Below are 26,465 nucleotides of genomic sequence, written 5' to 3' on the forward strand. Positions count from 1 at the left end.
CTCTGTGTCCCAGATACTTCAAGCATAAAATATACATAAAATGATCTGTCTTACAGTTTTTTAAAATGATAGTTAAATGACGTTTCATGTGAAACGCTAAGCACCGTGCCTAGAACATAGTAAGCTCTTTGTGAATTTTAATTATTCTTATCATTATCCCCATCATCAAAATGAACTAATCTCAAAAGGTATTTATAATACATTATGTAGAGAAGAATAAAAATATATTGCAATATAGATTTCATACTAATATGCCATTTAAATAAAAAATCTATGTATTAAAGGTTATATGCTTAGAAAATTGTAGAAGAACAGACACGAAGTTGCAGGATGTGATTAAATCTGGGTTTTGAGACGATATTTTCTCGGTTCTGGTCCTAGGCCTGCTAAAAATCATTTATTCTCCATGGGTCTCAGTTAAACTGAATCATCTATAGGACTCTTTCTAGTTCTATGATGCTATTTTCCTTAATATATCGAAAAGCCATGGGGAACACCAAAGGTTTCTCCCTCCTACTTTGTTAGTCTGTACTTCTCTTTTTGATGTCCCCTGTTGCCTGGACCCATTTGAGTTTCAGTATTCATTTTCCAGTTTTCCACAGTGGGGCAGGGGGCACTATCTTTACATCTCAATCAAGTAACTGACCAGAAAGCGAAGTGCAGGCAACTCCCTTTACTTATTCGTGCATTCAGCAGGATTTGTTGAATGGTTGTTAATACTAGGTGTTGTGTATGGCACAGATTTAATCTTTAAAGAGTTTGAAGTCTATTGGAAGACAAAACATGTATAAATAGCTATAATATTAGCTTAATAAATAACATAAAAAGTTATGGACGAAAATGCCACTTGCATTTAGAATACAGCACATACCGCAAGGTGAGGGACCTGGGAAGATTTTATAAAGGGACTATTGAAAAATATTACTTCATTCAATCCTCATTAAAACTCTTTGAGGTAGGTACTATTCTCATTCCAGTTAGGCTCAGAGAAGCTAAGTGACCAAGGGCACACAGCCAACAGATGGCAGTGCCAGGATTCAGACCCGGGTCTACTTGACTCCAAGCCCATGCTCTTAAAAACTCTGCCTTAAGGCCGTGAAACAAGAGCATATCAGGGCTAAGAAGCAGCGTGCACAGAACCACTGGGGCAAAGGGGTTCAAGATATATTCAGAATACCTAAAGGAGACCTAAATTTAACTTGACTAGCAGACTTCCAAGGAGGGGCAGATTGAGAGGAGATAAGACCGTAAGAGAGTCTGGGGCAGAAATTTAGAAAGTAGATCTCTCAGTCCCACATTTAAAAAAATATCACATATAACAAATAGCTTTGATAGTAGAAATCCAGAAACTTAGCAAACACAGATAAAAGCAAAGAAGAAATTAAAAATTATGCATATTCCCATCACCCAGAGGACATCTCATTAATGTCAGTGTGTGTTTCCCGACTGTGTGCATACACACACACTCATAATATTTCTTGTGAAAACACAGCCATATCTGGTTTTATTTTTGCTTTAATAGAACTTGAATACTTCACATTTCATCCGCCTCCCCACCACACATACACTTTACAAGATAAGGTTTCTGTTCAAAAATTTTTTCAGTCTCCTTTGCTGGTTTTTCCTCGTCTCTGGGTCTTTGGGAGTTTAAACATTGAAATTCCCCGGGCCTCAGTCTCAGAACTAGTTTTTCTCTTTCCAATTCCTAGTTGATTTCATCCGGTTTTATGTTTTACAAAAAAGAACATCTACATACTGATGCCTCCTCCATTTATATCTCCTATGCAGACCTCTCTCCAGAATTTCAACCTCTTATATCAGATGCTTATTAAATATCTCTTCTTGAATTTCTAACAAATATTAAAAATTGGTGTATCAAAACTGAATTTCGGTTCTCCCCACCCAGATCTGTTCCTCCACAGTTTTTTCCGCCTCAGTCAACATGGCACCATCTTTCATTTGCTGAAAACAGTGTCCTCATGGATCCTCTTTCCTTCACAGCCCAAATTAGATCAGACAGCAAACCCTTTCACTCTATCTTCAAGATATATTTAGAATCCTACCAGTTTTCACTACCTATACTACCATCTTCCTGATCCAGGCCACTGACATCTCTCTCACCTGAATTATTGCAGTAGTTTTCTAATTGCTTTCTTGGTTCTGCCTTTGTGCCCTTATTCTTGTTGAAAAGTTGGTCATTGTGTGTCCCTCCCCTATTGAAAACTCTTCCAGAAAATCACTCTCACACAGTGTTAAAGCCAAAGTCTTTCAAAGTCCAAAAAGACTTTGATCATCATACTAGCTCTCAAACCTCCCTTCTTCCTCTCTCCCCACTTTTACTTCGCTGGAGTCACACTGGCCTCCTTGCTGTTTCTCAACACACTAAGCATAAATCTGCCTCAGGGACTTAGCATTTACTTTTTTTTTTTTAACCTGGAATGTTCATTCCCTTGTTATTTGCATGACTCATTCTCTTACTTCTTTTAGTTATTTACCCAATTTTACTTTTACAGTTTAAACTTCTTTGGCTACATTATTAAAATTTTTTTCCATATCTCTGATACTTTCTATCTTCCTTGCCTGGCTTATTGTTTCTCTTTAACCCTTATTACTGTATAGCATACAATATTTTACTTCCTTATCTTGTTTATTGTCTGACAAACTACCTTGGATTACAGGCTCCATGAGGGCATGAATTTGTGTCTGCCTTGCCCATAATTGAATCCTCAGGGACTAGAAGAGTGCCTAGTACAGAACAGTTACTTAATAAAGACTTACTGAACAAATGAGTGATACTGATAGAGCTAGGGTATACTCTGTCGGTCTATTTAGAATTTATGCTGTATTGATTTCTTGTATTTTGGGAGCACGGCAGGATGACTTGTTGTTTAACCTTATAATAATCTGAGTTGTAGCACAATTCTATCAAATTTCTAAGTCATAATTTATTTCAGAATATACTTTCCAGGTATCTGAGCTTCATAGCTAGTATCAATAAAATATAGTCACTGTGTGTATTCAAGTCAGATTATGAAACAATCATTGATTTATAATCTGGCAGGTCATAATCTAGTAGGGGATGCCAGGGCAATAAAAATACATTTGTGCCAGATAGTCATACACATTTGTACCTTTTATGTATGAATCATCTCTTTTCCTGAAATGTTCATCACTCTCTATTTTTTAAGCAAACTCCTGTTAGATTCTAGCTCCCTTGGAAGTTCAAACTGTGTTTGGGTGGCCCCTCTCACTTTTCACGGACTTTGGAAATACCTCTCTTGACAGAAGGGGTGGTAAGGTGACAAAAGATGACAATAAGAGTATGTTATGGAGTCACTAGGCATAGACATGAATTCTAGCTCCATCATTCCATGACTGGCTTGTTTTTAAGTTATTAAAACCATTACATCATTAGGAAAATAGAGAGAATAAAATAATACCTACATCTCAGGGTTGTTATAAGGATTATTGACACACACATACTGCACATACAGACATACCCACATACAGACGCAGATACACAATGCACATAGCATATAATATCTTCTGGGGGAACGAGAAGCATGAAAGCCTAGCATATGTCTGCAACTACAAAGTTCCCAGGACATTCTCTTTTGACATCTCTGACATCACATGTTCTTGCTTTCTCTCCTTACTTTCTGAGCTGCCTCTGTTTCCTTAGCTGGCTTTCCCACAGCCTTACCTCTCTGTGGGGCTTACTTTTCAGCCCCACCTTTTCTTTCTTTATACTTGCTCTCTAGGTAATTTTATTCATTTCAAAGGGTTTATATATTGGTGACCCTCAGTTTACATCTTTAAGCCAAAAAACTCCTCTCGGTCCATGCTTACATATCTTCCTTCCTCTTTGACAGCTATACCTGGATGCTTCCAAAGCATCTCAAATTTAACATGTTCAAAAGAAAATCATTATTTTCCCTTGAGCCCATCTGTTTCTGTTCCAGTCAATCCTATCCCTTTTAATGATACCAGAATATACTAGTTTCTTAGACTCAAAACCTAGGAGTAGACACTGATTCCTCTCTACCTTACCCACATCCAGTTCGTCAGCAAGTCCAGTTGATTCTACTTGCAAAAGATATCTGACTGTGTCCACTTCTCTCCATATCCACTGTCACCAATCATAGCCAAGCCACTGTCATCTCTTACCTAGAGTATTATAAGAGTCTCAGATTTCTCAAGTCCATTATGCAGAACAATGAGCAGCTAGGAGAATCTTTTCTAAGATTGGATTGTGCTAGTCATTTGTTTACACTTCCTTAGTGGCTTTCTGTTGCACTTAAGCTCCAAATTCCTTAAGAGCCTACAAGATCCTACATGGTCTGGCCCTTCCATATCTTTCCAACCTCATTTTGTACCATAATTGCACTCATTATTTCTGCTCTAGCCACGCTTTTCACATGACTGACTTCATTCTTCATTTTATTGTTCTTTGCATTCATCAGGTTTCAGTTCAAGTCATCTTTTAGAGCGGGGGTCCCCAGCCCCTGGGCCTTGGACTGGTACCAGACCGTCCTGTTAGGAACCAGGCCTCACAGCAAGAGGTGAGCGGCGAGCAAGTGCAACTTCACTGCTGCTCCCCATCGCTCTCCATTGTTCGCGTTACCGCCTGAATCATCATACCCCCCCATCCCCCCCACTTCCGTGGAAAAATTGTCTTCCAGGGAACCGATCCCTGGTACCAAAAAGGCTGGGGACCGCTGTTTTAGAGTACTGATTTGTAAGCCCCATGAGTATAGGGAGCATGTACACCCTGTTTTCTCTTGAATATTTGATTCCCAGGAGAAAGTCATAGCATAGGCAGGCCATAAATATATGCTTAATGAGTTAATGAATAAACGCCTGGTATATGATGGGTGCTCAATGAAAGATAATGATGGTAATTATCAATGTACATCACTGTACTTCTTTGTTATATCGGTCTCTCCCACTCTGTAGTTAATAGATATTTGTTGAATGAGTTAAATAATTAATTTAGCCTATCATAGGAAGTTACATATATATGTGTGTGTGTGTGTGTGTGTGTGTGTGTGTGTGTGTGTGTGTGTATCTATATATATTCTCAATACATGGGGCTTGCTGGAAATAACTCTAACAAATAAAATGCATGAGATCTATATTTTAGGTTCATTAGTTTGATGGGCCACTTCTAGTCTCTCATGTCGCTTTGATGCTCTTACATAATAAAAATGAGTCCTGTTTTGTTACTGGATTTGCTTACTGACATTCTGGATTTAATGAGAAATTGTGATTCCTTTTACTTCAGATTTTTTTTTTGTCTGAAGTAGAATTCACATGACCATGATAATAAGCATTGGTCCCCGAGTCTTTGGTCTAAGTAAAGTGAAGGGAAAGGTTGAGAATATTCAGATAATTTCCCAGCGAGAAAATTAATATGTCTTTGTTTCCTTCCCCCTTGTCTACAATGCCAACTTCCATACCAAAGCTGATTTTTCCCCTAAATATTGCTAAAAATCTAGCTATTCTGGAGCATGTAGCTATTTGATGAGGGGTGTGTGTGTGTGTGTGCGTGTGTGTGTGTGTTTTAGTGTTTGGCACTGTACAGAGGGAGCATTTCTCTGTTGCCATTGGAAACAGTGGAAGGAAATGGTGAAAATGAGGGTGAGAGTGATTAGAAATGTGATTCAGGTTATATTCATTATGTGTCTGGACTCGAATTTTTGCAGATCTGATGAGTCTTGAAAACCATTGATATTCTTGAAGAAACATCATAATTGCATAAACTCCTGAAGCAACATCACCTGTCTTTGAAAGGTGATGCTTAGGGAGTCACTTTAAAACAATTTGAGATCTTTGGCTGGCAGAGCTGATAACTTACAAAATAAGTCTCTTAAACAATCCTTTAAATAACCCAGATCACTAATTTTTCAGTTCTCTTTTACAAATCATGCTAGAATTTGCTATAGGCAACCTGGGACAAAATTTTCTTCTTCCCCAGGAGCTTAAACTGAAATAGATGACTATATTCATAGCTATACTAAGTTTCTACTTGGAAGTATAGTTCCAAATATGCATAGATCCAACCCCTTGAATCTTCATGATGTGGAAATTTTTCCTGGATCAGGGGTAAAGGACTGATTACTGTCAATTTTATTACAAGACTCTGTAATTACTTTGAAGACTCTGGAGAACTGAGTGTGTTGCCAGAGAATATTCTGTCCTCACCACCTAGCCACAGAAGGCCCTTGGAAATTTAATAACAGAAAAAAATCATGTCTTGAATATATATAGCCATTTTCAATATACAAAACATTTGCACAGTTGGTATCTTATATTGATTCCCATAAGGGCAGCCTAGCACATATGATCCCCATTTTTCAGATGACAAAATTCTGGTACTGAGAGGTTAAACAATTTAGTAATAGTTCTTTGTAGCAGAACTGGAATTTGAACCTGAATATTCTTTTCTGCAAAAATTGGTACCATTGCACTATGCCTTTGTATTTGGGGGCATTTTACTTTGTAATCTTCCAACCCTCTTCTATCCTATAGTTCATTTAACGTGAAAATACTGATCTGACCTCATGTGTCTTTGGTTTATATTGTATGGAAACTAAGCTTAATACTTGTTGGGAAGGTTATTCAACTTGCTTTACATTGCATTTGAAGATGGGGTTTGTTGGCTTTTTTTTAAAGTAACTTTATTTTTTAATTGCATAATCAGTACATGCTTAATGCTGAAAATTTGGAAGGACACAAAGAGCATTTCTAAAGCAAACAAACAAAAATACCGTCATTATTATTGGGATCACCAATGTCTAATATTTTGGGTTTTTTTGAAGATTTTTGTTCATGGCATACTTCTTTTAGGTGCTTTCCCTCACCTTCGTGTCAGAGTATAGTTGGGCCTCCCACACATGAGATTTGGTTTTGTGTACTCCAGATGAACAAATGAAAAAAATATTAACCTAAGCCAGGTAGGATCAAGAAGCTGTATCAGCTGTTTTTATCAAATCACAGAATCACAATGGAGACAGGCAAAAAAGAGTCAGAAAGATTTTTGGATTCTTGTTTTCAAGTTATCTACATCAGAAAGACCTCTCTTTCTCTATTAGCATAGACTGTTCGAGCTTCCCAAACCAGTTGCACTTAGGTTGTTAAATCCCCATTCTATTTTTTTCCCCCAGGTTTTGAAGATCATGATCACATGGATGCATCTAACTAAATGGTCCCTGGGGACATGGTGGTCCTTTAGAGAGCACATCTAAATCACTGGCGGTTGTTTGGTTTGCCGCTCACCATAGGACATCACTGGATTCTATCTCTCAGAACTCTCCTAAATTTTCCCCACCATGCTGTCTTTATTAGCTTGAACTCCTTTTCTAAAATGGCCCTTCTGTTGATCCTGTCAGTCCTGCTTTTGAAAGAAGATGTCCGTGGGAGCGCACAGTCCAGTGAGAGGAGGGTGGTGGCTCACATGCCTGGTGACATCATTATCGGGGCTCTCTTTTCTGTCCACCACCAGCCCACTGTGGACAAAGTTCATGAGCGGAAGTGTGGGGCAGTTCGTGAACAGTATGGCATTCAGAGGGTGGAGGCCATGCTGCACACTCTGGAAAGGATCAACTCAGACCCCACGCTCTTGCCCAACATCACCCTGGGCTGCGAGATCAGGGACTCCTGCTGGCATTCGGCCGTGGCCCTAGAGCAGAGCATTGAGTTTATAAGGGACTCCCTCATTTCTTCAGAAGAAGAAGAAGGCTTGGTACGCTGTGTGGATGGCTCTTCCTCTTCCTTCCGCTCCAAGAAGCCCATAGTAGGGGTCATCGGGCCTGGCTCCAGTTCTGTGGCCATTCAGGTCCAGAACTTGCTCCAGCTTTTCAACATACCTCAAATTGCTTACTCGGCAACAAGCATGGATCTGAGCGACAAAACTCTGTTCAAGTACTTCATGAGGGTCGTGCCTTCAGATGCCCAGCAGGCACGGGCCATGGTGGACATAGTGAAGAGGTACAACTGGACCTATGTGTCAGCGGTGCACACAGAAGGTAAGTTTTCTTTACATCGAGTATGTCTTGTGCACCTGGTAGCTTCCCAGTTAAACTTTCAAGTTTTGGAGGGCTAAAATTGTCCCAATTATTTGAGATCTTTTGAGTGGCTCAGTTATACCAGTTATATAAGAAGGGACGGGATGGCAGATGTCTAGAGCAACGTAGATATAAGCTAATATTAGTGATTATGTGACCATCAGTTGGTAAAATGGATACTTTTTTTTGGTTTACGTATTACATTATTTGTACATCTTCTGTAACGATGATAGGGATTTTTAAGATTTCTAGATCTTCTTTGAACTCCTTACATTTTAACACTGTAAGGTTGCTCTGAGTACCTGAGAGTTTCTGATAGGTAAAGGAAGGTACACATAAATACACATAAGGCCTGAAGGCAGCCAGTTCTGGCCCAGGTATGTTGTAATAGAAAATTACCAAACAGTTTAGTCTTACAACTATTTTTCAATAGAGTGTATAGTTAAATCTGAAATGGAGATGTGTATGAATTAGTTCTATCCTTGTATAGGACATTCTCAGGAAATATAAGTTTTAATAATTCAGCATTAGTTTGCTTTGAAATTTATTGCTTCTTTATGTGGAAATCATAGTGAGGAAGGAAAATATGACTGAGGTTCTATGGCAGATAATAATAGTATTAGCCCTTATTATCGTTGATGGTGCTTTTCAAATGCGTTTGTATACATTATTTGTTAGTTCTCAACCAACGCTCTTTGGGATAGGTTTGATTTGACCTACAGAGGTTAAGATACCCAAATCGTGAGGCTTCCTCATTATGTAACACTCTTTCTAGGACAGCGTACTGCCTATGCTAAACACTACAGTACACCGAAGAAGGTACACAAGACTTTGTATAGCTCATTAGATCATTGTTAGGATTAGTTGAGATTTTTACTTTTTTTAAAAAATTAATTTATTTTTTCCTGTTTTTTAAATTTTTTTATTTCTTAAAATAAAATCAAATAATAATATATTCATATCATTTAATCTCTTGTGTAAGTATATTTCATCCAATATAGCCAATATGGACACATTGATACATTATACAAAGTCATTTCAGTTGGATCAATTGACCTGAGAATAACATTGAAAGTTAATTTTAGCTATCAACTACTGAGGCACTATGAAAAGGGTTTTTTCATATATATATTCTATAAAGATATTTATTGATAGTACTCAAACAAACCTATGAGATAGATTACATTTTGATCCCCACTTTACAAATGAGGGAACTGAAGCATAGAAAATGTAAGCCACATGCCTAATGTCAAGAATTAAGTGAAAGAGCTGAGATTCGAATGTTTGTGAGGTTCAAATCTCAGTTGAGATTTTTAAATTCTGCAGTAATACTGTCAGTGTGTTCCAAACAATCTAATCTTGTAAATGTGGGATTGAGTTATTGGGAAATTAATGAAATGACCAGAATAAGACTACTTCAGAGATTGGGAGCCTGTCACCAACTAGATATAGCAAACTTTTCATTGTCAAGTGACATAACATGGATTTCACCGTATGGCCACTCTTAACAATACTCAGAGCTGCACAAACATAAAATGGCCTTCTATACTGGATTGAGACGTCTATGCCTCTGGAAATTTTCATACATAAGTTTATGGTTTACGTACAAAGATGTTGATATATAGAGATTTTGATCAATGGATAGGTCATTGGACTAGGAGACCTTTGATTATTTTTTTCCTAATGCTGAGATTTTTCTTATAAAACCACTATTTCATTTGATTCTCACAACAAGCAGTGATCTAGATAATCCAGATGTTTTATTCCATTTTTAAAATATGAATGTTTTAAGAGTTTATGTAGTTCATCCAATAACTACCTAATAGCAACTTCAGAGGCAGGAGGAGGGCTCATAGCTACTAACTGCTAATTCAGTGCCCTATTATAATTCAGCAGAATCCAATAGAATCACACCCAGAGGATATATATTTATGCAGCACATATTTATTAAGTCAAAATATACAAAAGGCTCTAATAGTCCTGTGAAGGACAGCCCTATGTTTTATACATTACCACCCTCAGTGGGCATGCAGTCTGGCAAAGGAGATGGAACATGCACTAATACTTCCATAACCATAATTCAAGATGACACGGAGTTACAAATGTTTCTCAAGTAAATTGAAGGAGAAAAAAATCACATCCTGCTCTATGGTGAAGGACACCATAGTGGAAGTCTGAGAGAAGGAAATGAATTTGACAGTGGAATTTTAAGAGGAAGAATACTGACAACTGGTGAAAATTAAGAAGGCATGAGTTTCCAGTAAAGGCCATGAGGAAATATGAGAAGGTGAGAAAGTAAAAAAATATGTTTGCAAGAGATCAAGGATGAAGCTATGTTTGGTTTACCTCAGATCAATCATAAATTTCATTAGGAACGTCCATCTAGCTTCAGAAGAGTAGGCCTTGGTCAGTCTGTAGGAGATGCTAATCCAAGATTGTGTTCAAAGAGAAACTCATCATCATGACCTTTGACTCTTACTAATTTAATCTGTTTTTTTTCAACCTAATTATATTCCTGTACTGAGTGATACAATAAAATAAATTATAATGCATCCATAAAGTATATTATTAGGTAGCTATTAAAATGAATGAGACACTCCATAGGTAATGAGATCATAATGATCTCCAAGATCATTTTAAGTGAAAAAAGCAAAGCACAGTTCTATGTAAATGGTATGTTATATGTATAAAATGGAGTTTGTAAAAATCATTTGATTGAATATTCATGGACTTGTTCTCAGAGAAGAGCAAAACTGATAATAGTTGCTCCTTCTGGGTAGGAATTCTAAGGAGTTAAGGAATAGGGTGGAATGGAAGAGACTTTCTTTTATATAATTTCTACATGCAAACATTTGAAGTTGTGTATTACAAACATAGACTACCTATTGCAACATAATAATTAAAAGAAAATATTCTATTTGTGGGCAAAAAAAGTCAATAAAAACTTATTGCCAAATTCAGGCAAATTTAATTATTTTTTCAAAAATAGACCAATAGAAATTTTGTTGACAAATTTGGGCAAAATATTTGGAAGATACCACCAGAATTTAGGAGAGAACAAACTTTGAATACAAACATTGAAGAGTGGAAGAAATGCTTTTTGGTTTATTGTTTTATGTGGTTTAATCAAGAGGTATTTATATTGCTTGGATCCTCAGCAAGTAAGTGGTTAGTGAGGTTACATGGTATTATGTCTTAAAATTTATCGGCATAGGAGCAGTGGAGTAGGAAGTTTTACAAGGTAAAATTTACCTCCAGGATCAGAAAAGTGCTTGAGTAACAAGATACAGCTCTGCTGGGTACTGTGGAAGTCCCCAAGGTGATGCCTGGGTTTCTGTTGTCTGGCCCTTCAGGAAGCCCCCTGCGGGACTTCCCATGAAATGACAATACCAGTTCTTACTTGAGCCTCTTTCTATGGCTGGATTGGGACAGTTCTCTTTAGCCCTAGATCACCCTACCTCAGTATCTCGAACTTAGGCCCATGTCTGTATAATTACCTTTTTTCACTCAGTTGATATTCTTCTTTCTTGAAGAGTATGGAAATTTCCAAATGCTTTCACCCAGGCATTGAGGGCTATAAAAAGACATTGTCTTAATTTCAAAAAGCTCTTTGTTCCCCCACGTTGCCCATTTACTTTATACCTAAACGTGCGGCACTCTGTCTCTCAGTCCTCTTGGCAGCTAACACAAGATGTTCCTTTGAGAACGTGTGTGGCGTCGCAGAATTTCAGAGGAGAGCACAAGCGCAGGAGCCTTGGGTTTCAGCTTCAAGGTTAATCTCCTCCACTTGCATTTCCTTGGCTTATGTTTCTCCGTAGGCTACAGGACTGTCTATTTACGGTGGCTTGTTCTATTATGCACACATATCGTCTAGGCCTTCGAGGCAAGGAGATTAAATGTATGAAAACAAAAAAAGAAACAAAATACAAACCACTCTAGCTCTGCAGCTGTGAAAGGAGCGTGCAGTAACTGAGAAGAAAAAAAATTGTATTCTTTGTAAAGGAGACAGTCCAGTTGCCACTGTCTCTGCTCTAAGAGAATTTAAGGGGTCCTTTGCCTCCATACATTGGGAAACCTTGGTACATGTGCCCATGATAGTACAGAGTCTATGGTGCTTGCCTGTTTAGGGTGTGGCAGATCCATTGCTTTGGCTCTGATGATTTCCACTGATGACCCCTTTGCTTTGTAACTTAATAGTTCCCTTCCACTCTCATGCAGCACTAGCCATGTGACTGCTTTGGTCAATAGAATTTGGTGGAAATGAAGACTTTTTTCCTAGTCTGTCTGTCTTAGAACCCTGTCATCACCTTGTGAAGGATGAGTGCTGCCAGGTTTTCCAGATGAGGCCGTCGTAGACCACTTGACCTCAGCTATGTGAGAGCACCCAGTGAAGAGCCACACAGTTGCCTTCCTGACCCACAGTCAATTTCAATCACATAATATATCCTAACTGAAACTATAAACATTACCTACCTAACCATAAATTCATGTGCAATAATAAATACCTTCAAGGTAGAGTCCAGTATAAGCATTTTCATCCCAATGACTAAACTTGAACCCCCCCTCCCAAATAGGATACTACGGCAATGTTTAAACTTCAAAATCAAAACAAAATAAATGTATTAACATGCATTAATATTTTTGAGATTTCAATGGAATAACTGCTGTGGGCAAGAAAGAACATGTTTCACCCATACTTCTGGTTCAAAGCTAGAGGTTTGATAACTTCCTTAAAGTTTGGATGCTTTAAGTAGTCAGACACTTGCATATATTCCATTATTACATGCTTCCCCTTGATATAGCTCAGTTTCATTGAGGAAAGTAATTACAAATTGCCACAAACCATACATACTGTACTTTATGGGTGACTTACAGGATTTTCACACTTCACAGTTTTTGCTGACGTTAGTTGAAACTCCACTGTACCTACCCAGGGCCTGTCAGAGTGCCTAGCATATGATAGGTGCTCAAAGACTATTTGGTGAATGAGTGTATTTGTGTTAAAGTAGTATCCAGCTCACACTTAATGAATATATAGCATGTGGATAAATAGAAGGCACTTGTAATTTTTCACAGTTTTGCTTCTTTATAAAAATGAGGTGCCAAAATGCCTCCCTTGATTAATTGTAAAATGCTATTCACACCCACCTCCCTTTTTTGTTTGCATTGGTTCTTGAATTTGTTACTTCCATCTAATGATAAAGGAATGCTAATTTTTTCTAGCCAAAAAAACATCTCAGTGATGCTCTGGGGGAAAAATGTACCAGTAAGTGGTACTGGTAATGTGACATCATTAAAACATTGTCTAACTTTCAGGCTGTGATACGGTTTTTCCATCAATTATTTTAAAAGTTGATAACAATCAAGCTTTGGTTGAAAGACCTTGAATGTGATTCATAGTCTATGTGTTTAGTTTACCTTCTAAAAAGTGGGAACACACTTTTTCCATCACACCTTTTCTACTAACTGTGATTATATCAAGATAACAATTTAGTTTGGAAAGATGAGAAACGTCGGTATGGGCCCTACTGAGTACTTTTTAAGGGGATTTCATTTTGTTTCTTCAGGGGTTGAATAGTGTTGAGAGTTGAGATGACTTTTCAGATGGTCATGATGATAATTCAGACGCAAAAACTACTGTTAGTTCTATAGAATGTTAACATTGTGTTAACAGTGTGAAGTGTCTTAGGTAAGCATTTAATAACCCCTTTATCTTACATTTGAGGAAACAGTATGGACAAGTAATTTGGCCTTACTTGTACATGATTGTTAACAAAGTTGCGTCTCACAACTCAAGATTCCTGTCCAAAATTTTGTTTCCACATTCAGTGAAAGAATTGCCTCTCTTAGGAGGTAGTGAGTTAAATTCTTGGTAACTCCTGTGCACAAGCCTGGAATACATAACCACATGGAGGGGATCTGGAAAAATGAACTTAAACCTCAGTTGGGAGATGAAGGAGTTGGATTATTTGTCCTTTTGGTAACTCCCTTTCTTGACAACCAAATGTTGTTTAATTGAGATTCTATTATTCTGTATGTTAAAACATGGTCATTTATACTATATGTCATTAATTTTCTACTTGATTCATTTATCCCATAACACAGTCTGATAAAGTTACCATTTTTTAAGTTAGAGAATAGGTATGGAAAGAGAAAGTGATTTTTCTCGCATAATACTGTAGCTACTTAGTGACAGAGCAAAAGTTGAACCCAAGGCCAACTCTTTTTAATTAAGTCCAAACTCGCTCCCTGTATACTGGGGTAGCTGTGGCTTCAAGGACAAGTAGAATGCACATCTACTCATTCTCTTCCCTCCATAGGAAATAAGAAGACACTATTCATTTCCCTTCTGAGAAAATCTTTTGAGCATATTTCATGTGTCTTTTTTTCTGGCTTTGAAAGCAACACCATTCCTTGTTCCCCTGGAAGGATTTAATTACAGTAAAAAGAAAATAAATTAAGGAGGAGGCATGTGGCAACAAGTTAACCTCACAGAAGACCTTTTTGTGAGCCTGATGATAAGTACAGACTGTAGGTTGTTTCTATTCTCATCTCCATTGCAGACGCCACAATCCGTCCTTCAGATGCCAATTATGGGAGGAAACCGTATGGTACAAAGTTTTTAAAAGCAGGAAGACATATTGTTAAATGCTGTAGCCTTATGTATAAAAAAACTTCTTTGGAATTCATCAGAACTAGGAGTTATAAAATCTCATCTTGGCACATTTGCAAATACTCCAGAAAGACTTCTCAATTTAACCAAATGTTGAATTGAGGATACTTTTTGGCAAGAGATGTGATAGTCAGATATGTTTATCTTAGGGGACTTTAAAACCAGAGATCGTGCCCCAGTGATGCATTTTATGCATCATTTTTCACAAAGGATTTTTTAAAAAGAGAGAATATCTAGTCAGTGTTGTTTCAAAAAGTACATCACAACCCATGAATTAATTGTGAAACCAATTTAGTGGCCTGAGACCAGCAGTTAGTAGACAGTAGAATAAAATAGGATAGAGTAGAATATAAATATCAGTATATTACATGATAGTAAGAGTAGATATTGCTCTGTAAATTTTTATTTTAGTTGCATATAGCCATATGTGTACTATGGTTACCATTTACAGTGTTTTTCTTACTATGTCTTACAGCTTAAAAAAAAGCTTAAAAGCAACTTACTCTACTTTTCTCTTTAACATTGTTAATTTTTTTATTTGCTAGAGAAATGCAAGTCACATACAAAGGTTTATTCTTCTGTGACAATGTCATTTGGTTTGTCTCTCCTAGATGCGTGGATCTTAAGCCTTATTATTAAGAACAAGCAAGAATTCCAAAGTATCCGTGGTGGGAAATGGTAGAGACTTTGAGCAAAATAAAAATAATTCGTATATGGTTAATGATAAATGGCATAAGCATCAATATAGGACAGTGTCGAGGACACTAGTACAGGAGGTTGAAGGCAAGTTCCCAGTCCTAGTTTTTATCAGAGATCAAGACAAGCATAGGAACATTTTATTTTTTGAGTATCCCAATCCAGTATATTAAGAAATAAATGCCAAAAGGTATTATATAATTTTGGTATTAAAAGTTTATATATAACACATTAACACATCTAACCCCCTCCAACACATGCATACACATAAACACATAAAATACAATGTGATGTAGTTACACTATTTATAAGGTGATTCCTTGGTTATATAGAATAATAATAATAATTAAACATATAAAGTGACAGTCTTATTTCAGTTTTCTGAGTTTCCAATGATTATATGTCTTTTCATTTGATAATATAGTCAAGTCTAAATTTAAGGTCTCTTTAGAACGTGAAGATCAGGCCAAATACCATTAGTAAAATAAAGTGAGGTAAGACGTGAGACAGCGCTTTTAGAAGTAAAAGTTGTTTCATGAAATAGGCAAGCTACAGTGGAGTCATGACCTTAAATTCAGTTTGTTGCAAAGACATGGACATCTCAGGAATTTAGTTTCTTAACCCTTTGGAATCACTTTAAGCAGTAGTATGAACACAGGCAGGTTTGAATGAAAATCCTGATTAATATTCTTGCTAGTTAGAGGGACTTTGCACAAGTAAGTTAATTTAATTTCATCATTATTAAACTGAGATAATAATACCTGCCCCATAAGACGGTTGTGAAAAGTAAATACAAAGCAGTTATTGTTAAGTTTGGCACAGAGAGTTCAATAAGTACCTTCTAAATTAGCCTGCCAAGGACTTGCCTTGCCTTATCTTGGACATGAGGAAAAACCCATCAATAATGTTTCAGTTTGGCTTTGCTTAGTTAAAATTGATTATTGAATGAAATGCAAAATTAGCCAGGAAAGTGACCAGTAAATGTAGTGAGTTTTAGATTCTTCCCAATTTTCCTTTTGGAAATTGAGTCTGTAATCATATATTACAACATAGGATGCTTAGTGCTTTGGAACAATTATAACTACATCCTACCACCTCTCCTCCAAGTGCTGAGATGCATTATGGTGTAGTAAAATGAACAAGGTCTGGAAAGTCCCAGAGCTGCTAGACTGTTAACACCATAATCTTCAGCGTGTGTGGGGAGGGGACGGGGGCATGGAAACAGGAGGTTGAAGATGGAAAATTAATGCTGTATTTTAAGCACTTCTGATTTGTCACTTTTATAAAAAGCACGAATATCTTTTGTAGTAAAAAAAAATAATTTTGCCCAATGGTTATATAACTTCTTTGTAAATTTCAAATTGGAGATGCTCCAGCCCCTTCACTAGTCAGTAACTGCAACTTTGTTAATGAAAGCTAAGTTGTAGCACATTGAGGCATGCCATAGGCTTGAGTTTAAAGACAAAAGGATATAATATGGACCTTGGAAAGAAAACAGACTATATTTACTAGCTATACTAGTTTGAAAACACAACTGATGCTCTCTTACACATCATTATAGCTCAGATATAACAATGACAGTAATAATAACTTATTCATCAATTATTTAATGTGTTATCAGAAATTATCTGTTTTTTATAATCTATGAAGTGGTATCAAGATATAGATGTTTATGCTATCATTAGTATATTATTATTCATATTATCTGAAAGTCAGCCCTACCCATAGCTACAATGAAAAGTAGATAGACTATAAATAGAGTAAAAAGGGTATGTCCTTGTTCCTTTTCTCAAGGATTCTAAAAACAGAAGTATTTGTGCCTTTGACAATTTCTTCATAAACCTTCTTCATATTTCTTTGGTTATATACTTCTTTTCCAAAGTTCTATATCTGCTTTTCACCAGATGTGGGTTAGGATTTCAAGCCTTGATTCTCCTTTATGAGAGTAGAGGGCCATTTATTATTAAGGAAAATTGTATTATTGCATTGTCATATGGTGGCTTTTTATCCCTTAGAAGCTGGAGAAATATATAAGTAAGACATATTGAAGTATCGTGTTAGTTTAATTTCAATTTCATGGAATTTGAAAAAATTTAAATTAAAAATGAAGCTGTTAATATGTTTTATTGAACTAAATTGAGAAAAGAGAGGAAAAATTATATCAAGACACTGAAAAAAATTAAACAAGCAATCTGGCTATATTATTTGTAATCAAATTTAATTTGGTTCTTTTCAGTTCCCAAGTTAGTACACTCATCCCTTATTACATGAGCATAATTCATTCTCACTTTATTCAGAGTGAGAATATAAACAATAATTAATTTTCCTTACATTTAATGTTGAAACTTTAGGTTTTATTAAAAAATATATGCTGAAGAATCAAACTGGCAATATTAATTACATAAATTTATATTTGTATATAACTGATAATAGTAAACTGTTATTGATAACTAATAAAATAGGAAAATTCCAAATTATTTGGCGGTTTGGAAGTACTTTCATTTGCTGAATTGCATGAAATTATAAAAATAATTGAAAAACTGGTAGCAAAATTTTTGATGATTTGAGAGAAAATTTTACACAAAATATAAATTTTTGACAAAGTACAATATGTTTCAATACAACTATGTAGTATATAAAAGCATACCTAATAGAGCTTGAGGTCCATGTGATGCTACAACAAGTAAATTAATTTACTCATTAGTTTAAACATATTTATTGGGAGTATGTTACGTGCTAGACTCTGTTGTACACACTATGAAAAAAGTAAGATGGAAGCACTTGTCAGCGCATGGCTTTTCTCAGATGCGTACCAAGCCCTGGTCTCATACTAATATAAAATGTACCTTTATAGAAAGAATAGGGTTATGTGTAAGCAGGAACCCATAAAGTGACACCTGTATGGCAAGGAATGAGTGTATTAAGCAACTAGATTGAAAGAAAGAACTTTTTTTTTTTTTTTGCGTACACAGGCCTCTCACTGTTGTGGCCTCTCCCGTTGCGGAGCACGGGCTCCGGCCGCACAGGCTCAGCGGCCATGGCTCACGGGCCCAGCCGCTCCGCGGCATGTGGGATCTTCCCGGACCGGGGCACGAACCCGTGTCCCCCGCATCGGCAGGCGGACTCTCAACCACTGCTCCACCAGGGAAGCCCGAAAGAAGTCTTTATTAAGTGTAATTTGGAAAATTATAGAGTTTAATGATTTTTTTTCTCAAAACAATCTCCACTTACCAGTCCTTACCAAATAATACAAGTGAGATATGTGCTCCTAGAAGCAGGATGTTTACATGACTAAGGTGAATAGGGATGGATATCTCTGTTGGAAGAAAAAAAAAATAAGAAAAAGAAAAAAGCAGTGTGTCATCCTTTTTGTTTAACACAATATGATTTTATACTTGCCTTGTGCTTAATATTCTGGAATTGAGGGGAGCCATGTGAAGCATCACAGGTAACCTAGTTATGCTTTTGTTTATACTGTTTAATGCCCCCTGGTCTAGTATGAAGTTTTTGTTCCATTCAAGATAGGAAGCCTGATTTAGGTGCCAATAAAATATTTTTTTTATGAAAAGGAAAGATTTTAATCTCCCTCACTAATGGATATAGCAGGCAACCTCAAACAATAAATTATAAAATACATTGTCACAAGTAATTATGACATTCTCTGGCTTGTTTAACAAAATTGAGATAATTCCTTTTTTTGAATTTTAGACTTCTGAAAATTACCTAATTATTTATGTGGAACCCTAGGAAAACTTAAACACTTTTTCTCCCTTTTAATCATACTACATTTTTCTTGGTACAAACTTAACATTCTTTGATTGAAATTATTCATAATCTCAAACCTATCTCTGATTTTGATGTTACTTGGTATCTGCTTCTTTCTTGAAATTCTCAAAGCTCTCCCTCTTCTCTGAGTCTTTTCAGAGTCTTAAACTCTTCTAAAATGTTTCAAGTTCTTTTGAGTAATCAGTAGAATTAATGATTGTACTGAATTGGTTTCACTTACTTGAAAAATGCCTTCCTTGAAGGAGGCTGTGTTACTTTATGTCTATAGGGAATAATGATTTGGGTTTACTTGGCAGGAAATTTCTCTCCTAGCCTCAAAGTCTATTACGTGCCTTTGTTTTACCTTCACTCTGTCAGAAGACAGCAAATTATTGCATCTGATTAGAAGGTTTAAAGAGGCTGGGGAGAGTGTAACACTTGTTCCATCAGTAGAAAGAAAGAATATCACTTAGAAACATGAAGAAGAAAAATAAGCTGTCAAGTTTTTAATATACAATAAAGTGGCCATGAATATACTTTCAGAAGTTGTACAAATTTCTGTTGAAAGGCAACTGAAATGAGACTTACCCATTCCTGATGAAGAGCAGAAACTCATGCTGAAGTGACTGAATTTGAATATGGATAACTTGACTTTTGATCCAGGTAGCGCATCAAAGTATTGGTTTTGAGATCAGTGGAAACAGCATTAATCTTGGAATTATTCCAGAGACCATATTTGATTTCCCACTTTGGGATGACCTTGGGCGGTTCATTGAACCTTTCTGAATACACGGATCCTCATTTACAAGATGTCAGAAGGCTATATCTGCACTTTCTGTACTCATGTTTTGTTATGATGGTCAATTGAATAATCAGTTAATGCACTTTGTTAATCTAAAGCTGCCTGATATATTAATTAATTAAATATAAAATGAACACTCACCGTGTGCCAAGATCTGTATGCTCGAACTATGCTTTTACAAAATATTGAGTACAGTACTGTGAAAATTAGATGCTAAGCAAAGACTTCATTAATGATATTTTCACCACGATAAAAACAGTAACAATAACTGTAACAATAACAGTTCAAAAAATCTTGGCTGTTTTTATTTTGCGTTCTCTTTTCAACGGCAGTTTTTGAAAAGAGAAACTCAGGTTTTAGAAATTTAAGTAACTCGTCTAAGGTCTCAGAGCTTCTCGTGCCAGGACACCAATTGGAAAGTAAGCTTAATATTCAGAGAATTTTTATTTTAAAGACACTCAGTTTTACAAGCACCTGTCTTTTCATTATAATTGAAAGCTTTATTTATTGATTGATTTTAAGGGCTTAGACTCTGTGGTTAAAGGGACCAAAATTTGAGCAAGTTACTTAACCTCTGTAAATCTCAGCTTCATCAGTTGTTCAATGATTGCCGATATTGATGGTGATGATGATGGTAGAGGACAGTTGCAGGGCATTCACCAGGTGTCCAGGCACTTTTCTGAGTATTTGTACATACATGGATTCATTTGATACATCAATCTTATGAGGTAGTACCATTATTATCTCAGTTTTATAGATGAGGAAACTGAGTCACAGAAAATGAGAATAATGGTTGACCTACATCAACTATCTATTGTGCAAATTATATGAGCCTTTTAAAATATATAAAACACTTATTTATGGTGTGTAGTTCATAGCAGGCAATCAGTAAATATCATCTGTTAATACTAATTTGCTTATTATAATTATGGTTTTTTTTGGCCTAGTGATGGGTTCAAATGTAACTCCCTGGGTTACATTTGCACTTTGAAGTATTCCCATCCTCTCATTCTGGTGTCTAAAAACAACCTAAATGATACTAAGTGAAAATAAGGAGGGCACAAATGATATATTTAAAAACATACATTATTTCCAAATACAAAAGTAATACATAGATATTATTTAACATTTGGAAAAGAAACAAATAATTTTAAAGATCATTAATAATGCAACAGAAATAAAACATTTTTATTTCTTTTTATCTTACTTATGCACTATGTTAATAACTAGTTATAACCAATTTTAATGCTAGTTATACACAATTTTGTATTTTTTGTTCACATTTTTAAACTTAGCATTGTAAAGAGAACATTTTCCCATATTTTCCATGTCCTTTATGAACATTATTAACCATGGCTATCTAATATCCTTTTTTCCACAAATTACAGATTTGGGGGCCCTTAGACTGTTTTTATTTTTTACAATTATAAAAAGCATATAAATGAACATTTTATGTGTTATTTACCTTTGTGTTTAAAAAAATTTTCTTAGCTAAATTAACAACAACAACTACAAAGACCACAAGTAAGAAGGAAGATTAAATTCCTGTATTAACTTGAAAGGGTATGAACAATTTTTAAGATTCAATATTTATGACTCTTTAAATGTATAATACAGCAAGAGTATAAATTTTTTAAATAAATAATTGCTGGCATAAAAGTTCAGGTAATATAAGTATATTTAACTAACCACTAGCTTGCTTAGGAAGCAAAACATTGCATTTCTCCCTGCCCATGTATAACCCTATCAAAGGTGCATTCAAAATAAAGTTTTTGGTACTGTAAAATAAATTTTGAAGGTTTAAATATATAAAGTGTTCATGCACCAAGTATGAGATTGTTAATAAGGTATCATAGAGACCTTACCTCTACGGTAAGTCATCCTTTAATCTTCCTTCATAAGTCCCACTCTTAACCATACACATACATATTATTAAAACTCCTAGAAGAAAACATAGGCAAAACACTCTTTGAAATAAATTATAGCAATTTCGTTTGGTTCTGTCTCCTACGGCAAAAGATATAAAAGCAAAAATAAACAAATGGGACCTAATTAAAGTTAAGGCTTTTGCACAGCAAAGGAAACTATTTACAAAATGAAAAGACAAGCTACTGAATGAGAGAAAATATTTGCAAATGATATGATCAGTAAGGGATTAATATTCAAACTATATAAACAGTTCGTACAACTCAATATCAAATAGACAAACAACCAGATTACAAAAATGGGCAGAAGACTTGAATAAACATTTTTCCAAAGAAGACATTCAGATGGCCAACAGGCTCATAAAAGTTGCTCAACATTGCTAATGGTCAGAAAAATGTGAATTGAAACCACAACTAGATATCACCTCACACCTGTCAGAGTGCTATCTTCAAAATGAACACAAATAATAAATGTTGGTGGGGATATGGAGAAAAGGGAACCCTTGTACGTTGTTGGTGGAAATGTAAACTGGTGCAGCCACTCTGGAAAAAGGTATTCAGGTTCCTCAAAAAACTAAAAGTAGGATTACCATAAGATCCAGCAATTCCACTCCTGGGTATATATGCAAATGAAAGGAAAACAGTAATTGAGAAAGATACATGCACTCCAATGTTCATAGCAGCATTATTTACAATAACCAAGATATGGAAGCAGCCTAAGTGTCTATCAACAGATGAATGAATAAAGAAGATGTGATATACGTATACTCACACACACACAGGGATATTATTCAGCCATAAAAAAGAATGGAATTCTGCCATTTACAACAACATGGCTGAACCTAGAGAGTATTATGCTCATTGAAATAAGTCAGATAGGGAAAGAGAAATACTGTATGTTATCACTTATATGTAGAATCTAAAAAATAAATGATTGTAAATAACAACAGAAACAGACCCACAGATATAGAGAACAAACTAATGGTTACCATTGGGGAGAGGAAAAGGGAAGGGGCAAGACAAGGGTATGGGATTGAGAGATACATACTAATATATGTATATATTAGTGCTGTATATATATATATATATATACACACACCCACACACATCCTTGTTGCATATATATATATATATATATATATATATGCACAGGGAAATACAACCATTGTTTTGTAATAACTCTAAATGGAGTATAATCTATAGAAATATTGAATTACTGTGTTATACACCTGAAAAAGAAATCTTTGTAAAATTAGAACTTGGATTCATCTTCAGAAAAAGGAATCCCAAACCTCACTCATCTATAAGGCATATTTATTATTGAAAAAGCAGTTTGCATATCTGCATATAATATTCTAAATAAGAACCATCTGGTCATAAGAAAGCTAAGACAAGGCATAGCTCACATGAAACAAAATATCCCTTTATTAAAAAATGCATGAAAAATTGAATGTTACCTGTGATCAAATGGTATCAGACTCTTAGGAATAAATCACTAATTATTAAGGAAACCTAAGTTTTCTATTAACTTTCCTACTTATTAGAGGTGGGTTAATATATCTAACTTTCTTATATGTCACTAATTCTTTCCACATTGTTTCCTTCTTGTTGTATTTTATTATTCCTCAAAAAATACTCTACTGACAGAATAATCCAAAAATATTTTAGTAGTACTTTTTTTTTTAAGTAATTTATTTTTTTTTTTTGGCTGCGTTGGGTCTTCGTTGCTGCACATGGGTTTTCTCTAGTTGCGGTGAGTGGGGGCTACTCTTCATTGCGGTGCGCGGGCTTCTCATTGCGGTGGCTTCTCTTGTTGCAGAGCATGGGCTCTAGGCGTGCGGGCTTCAGTAGTTGCAACACGCGGGCTCAGTAGTTGTGGCTCATGGGCTCTAGAGTGCAGGCTCAGTAGTTGTGGCACACGGGCTTAGTTGCTTCTCGGCATGTGGGATCTTCCCAGACCAGGGATCGAACCCATGTCCCCTGCATTGGCAAGTGATCCTTAACCACTGCACCACCAGGGAAGTCCTTTAGTAGTGCTTTTACCAAATAATTATTAGCCCTCTTTTCCTCATTAACTTCTTAGGTTTATTCCTGTTATAAATTCTATAATGTTTTGAACAGAAAAAACCCCATTAGAGATGTATCAGGGCACTTTTTTCTCTTTAACACCTGACATTATGTTGCGTGTTTATTTTTTTTTTTAATGCCACTAAATACTTTGGTCATTGATATATAAGCTAAAAAGTATGGTAGTTCAATTCTGGTATTTGAATTGTTAAAAATTCTATTGGAGTAAGGTGTTACATAGATGTTAATTGTAATTAATGAGAGTGGAATCCTCTTTCAGTAAAGGATGACAAATTTCTTTTGATGTCTTTCATTGCATTTGTCACAGTTCTGAGTATACGATATTGAATGAATACTTGTTGAGTTTCATTTATTCAAAGTTGAATTTAATCACCATATAGTCTAATAAATATGCTAAATAATATAGACATTTTTTCCTTTTAGGACCTAACTTGGCAACTAATTTATGAAAGCCTGGTCTGTATTGCAACCTCAGGGTTTTGGGTTTCTTACCAGTATGAAAATCTCAAACTTTCTCATAAGCTAATTTTATCTAATAAACCAACTTCTCTTGGCTTTCTTTGTTGCAGTAGCCTGTTGGGCACTATCACTTGGTTACTAATTGCTACTAGGCTTTGAGATAGTTGAGTGAGTGGCCAGGTATAGAACAAATAAGTATTTCCAGGCATGGCTAGTGAGCAATCATCCATTATGAAAGAGAAAGTGGAGGATGAGGAGTAAGAGTAAGCTGGTCCCTGCCCCTTGAAGGAGTATGATGAAGCCCTTTTCCTTTTTTTTTTGAGGTGCGCGGGCCTCTCACTGCTGTGGCCTCTCCCGTTGCGGAGCACAGGTTCCGGACCCACAGGCTCAGCAGCCATGGCTCACGGGCCCAGCCGCTCCGCGGCATGTGGGATCTTCCCGGACCGGGGCACGAACCCATGTCCCCTGCATCGGCAGGCGGACTCTCAACCACTGCGCCACCAGGGAAGCCCCCTCAGCAACTTCTAAACGTATGTTTGTGTCCATCTCAAGTACTGAGCTCACAATTCATCTTTGGCCAACAAAGTATTATCGCTTGAGCAGACTACATTTTTTCCCTGGCAGTCAGGGACACAAACAGAGGATTACCCTTCAGAACAGGAAAGCATTGCTCATGTTTCTTTTTCCCATAGCCCGCTACTCTACACATCCTCACATCCGAAGATGCAGAAGGAGGATAAATGGAAGCCTATATAACATAAATAAAACTTTCTAGATATATTCTCACTATACTTGAATTTCAGCTTTCAGTGACTCCTGCCAGTGTCTTATAGATTTCTGGCTAAAGAAAGACATCAAAAGGAGAGAAATTAATCTTTCTTGGTGGAGGATTTGCCTAATCATGGTGTAGAATTGATTTGATTACTTGTCATTTGAAATAGTCATCTATAGAGCAGCCAGTTCTGGTTATTTAGGGGATCTACTATAAAGCAGGGCTGGGCCAAGGTGTAGAAGATAATTTATAAGTGAGTGTTAGGGCCCAATATTAGGTTTCAAGGCTTGATTCATAAATTTCAAGCTTATAGATAGCCCAGGCTATTTGATTTGTTCTTTCCAGTTATACAAACAACAATTGAAAATACGTCATTAAAAAGCTGAACAAAGTAGAACACATTATTTTTCCAATATTGTTGGCCATAGTATATCGGAATAGAATAGAAATACTTTGTTATTTTGATTTTGAGATCTTTGAACTAAAAAAGCGATATGGTGATGGGAGTGAACATGTCTGCTGGTATTTTGTGTTTAGTAAGTTCTGTATCAATTGAAAAACAAAATACTCTTATTGGAACAGGTAAATCAAATAACTAATTTAATGCTGAAACAAGCTGCATCTTTAATTGGTAGAATATCATAATTACTTGTGATATATGAATTCTGAAATCAGAGACAGACTGGGGGATATTTTAAAGTAGTGATGGTGCTGTCAGGGGCCCATTCAGCATACCCCTCCCCCAATATCTCTAGCATGGCAGGACTAGCTGCCTGAGTCTTTATTTGTATAATGTTTCAATGAGTATCATCGGTTTAAGAGAAAAGACATTTTGTATGAGAGGGGCAACTTCAAGAGTAAGATGAATATTTTAAAATTTATTAAGGAACCCACCCTAGGGAAAAAGAGCATCAAGGAACTGATGGAACATATATGGCTGGTCAATGAAAGACCCTGACGTGTCTGGGACTGGAGTTCCAAACTTGGCTGTGTCACCTTGAGACTAGAGAGTTTCTAATGACCTCAGTGGCTCTTGATCCCAATTTAACAGCAATATTCTATTTTTTTTTTTTTTTTTTGCGGTACACGGGCCTCTCACTGCTGTGCCCTCTCCCGTTGCAGAGCACAGGCTCCGGACGCGCAGGCTCAGCGGCCATGGCTCACGGGCCCAGCCGCTCCGCGGCATGTGGGATCTTCCCGGACCGGGGCACGAACCCGT

General features: G+C 36.3%; 1 protein-coding gene across 5 annotated transcripts in view; it reads left to right on the forward strand.

The window, feature by feature from the left end:
• Positions 1-7,366: 7,366 nt before the first annotated feature.
• Positions 7,367-26,465, forward strand: part of GRM5 (glutamate metabotropic receptor 5) — a 532,963-nt gene continuing 513,864 nt past the window's right edge. For all 5 annotated transcript variants that reach the window (XM_024131764.3, XM_024131767.3, XM_024131768.3 and 2 more), the window contains exon 1: positions 7,367-8,027. In XM_024131764.3, the coding sequence (XP_023987532.1) occupies positions 7,367-8,027 (661 nt within the window). The remainder of the gene's footprint in view (positions 8,028-26,465) is intronic.

This window comes from Physeter macrocephalus, chromosome 16 (assembly GCF_002837175.3).
Source record: "Physeter macrocephalus isolate SW-GA chromosome 16, ASM283717v5, whole genome shotgun sequence".
NCBI lineage: Eukaryota > Metazoa > Chordata > Mammalia > Artiodactyla > Physeteridae > Physeter > Physeter macrocephalus.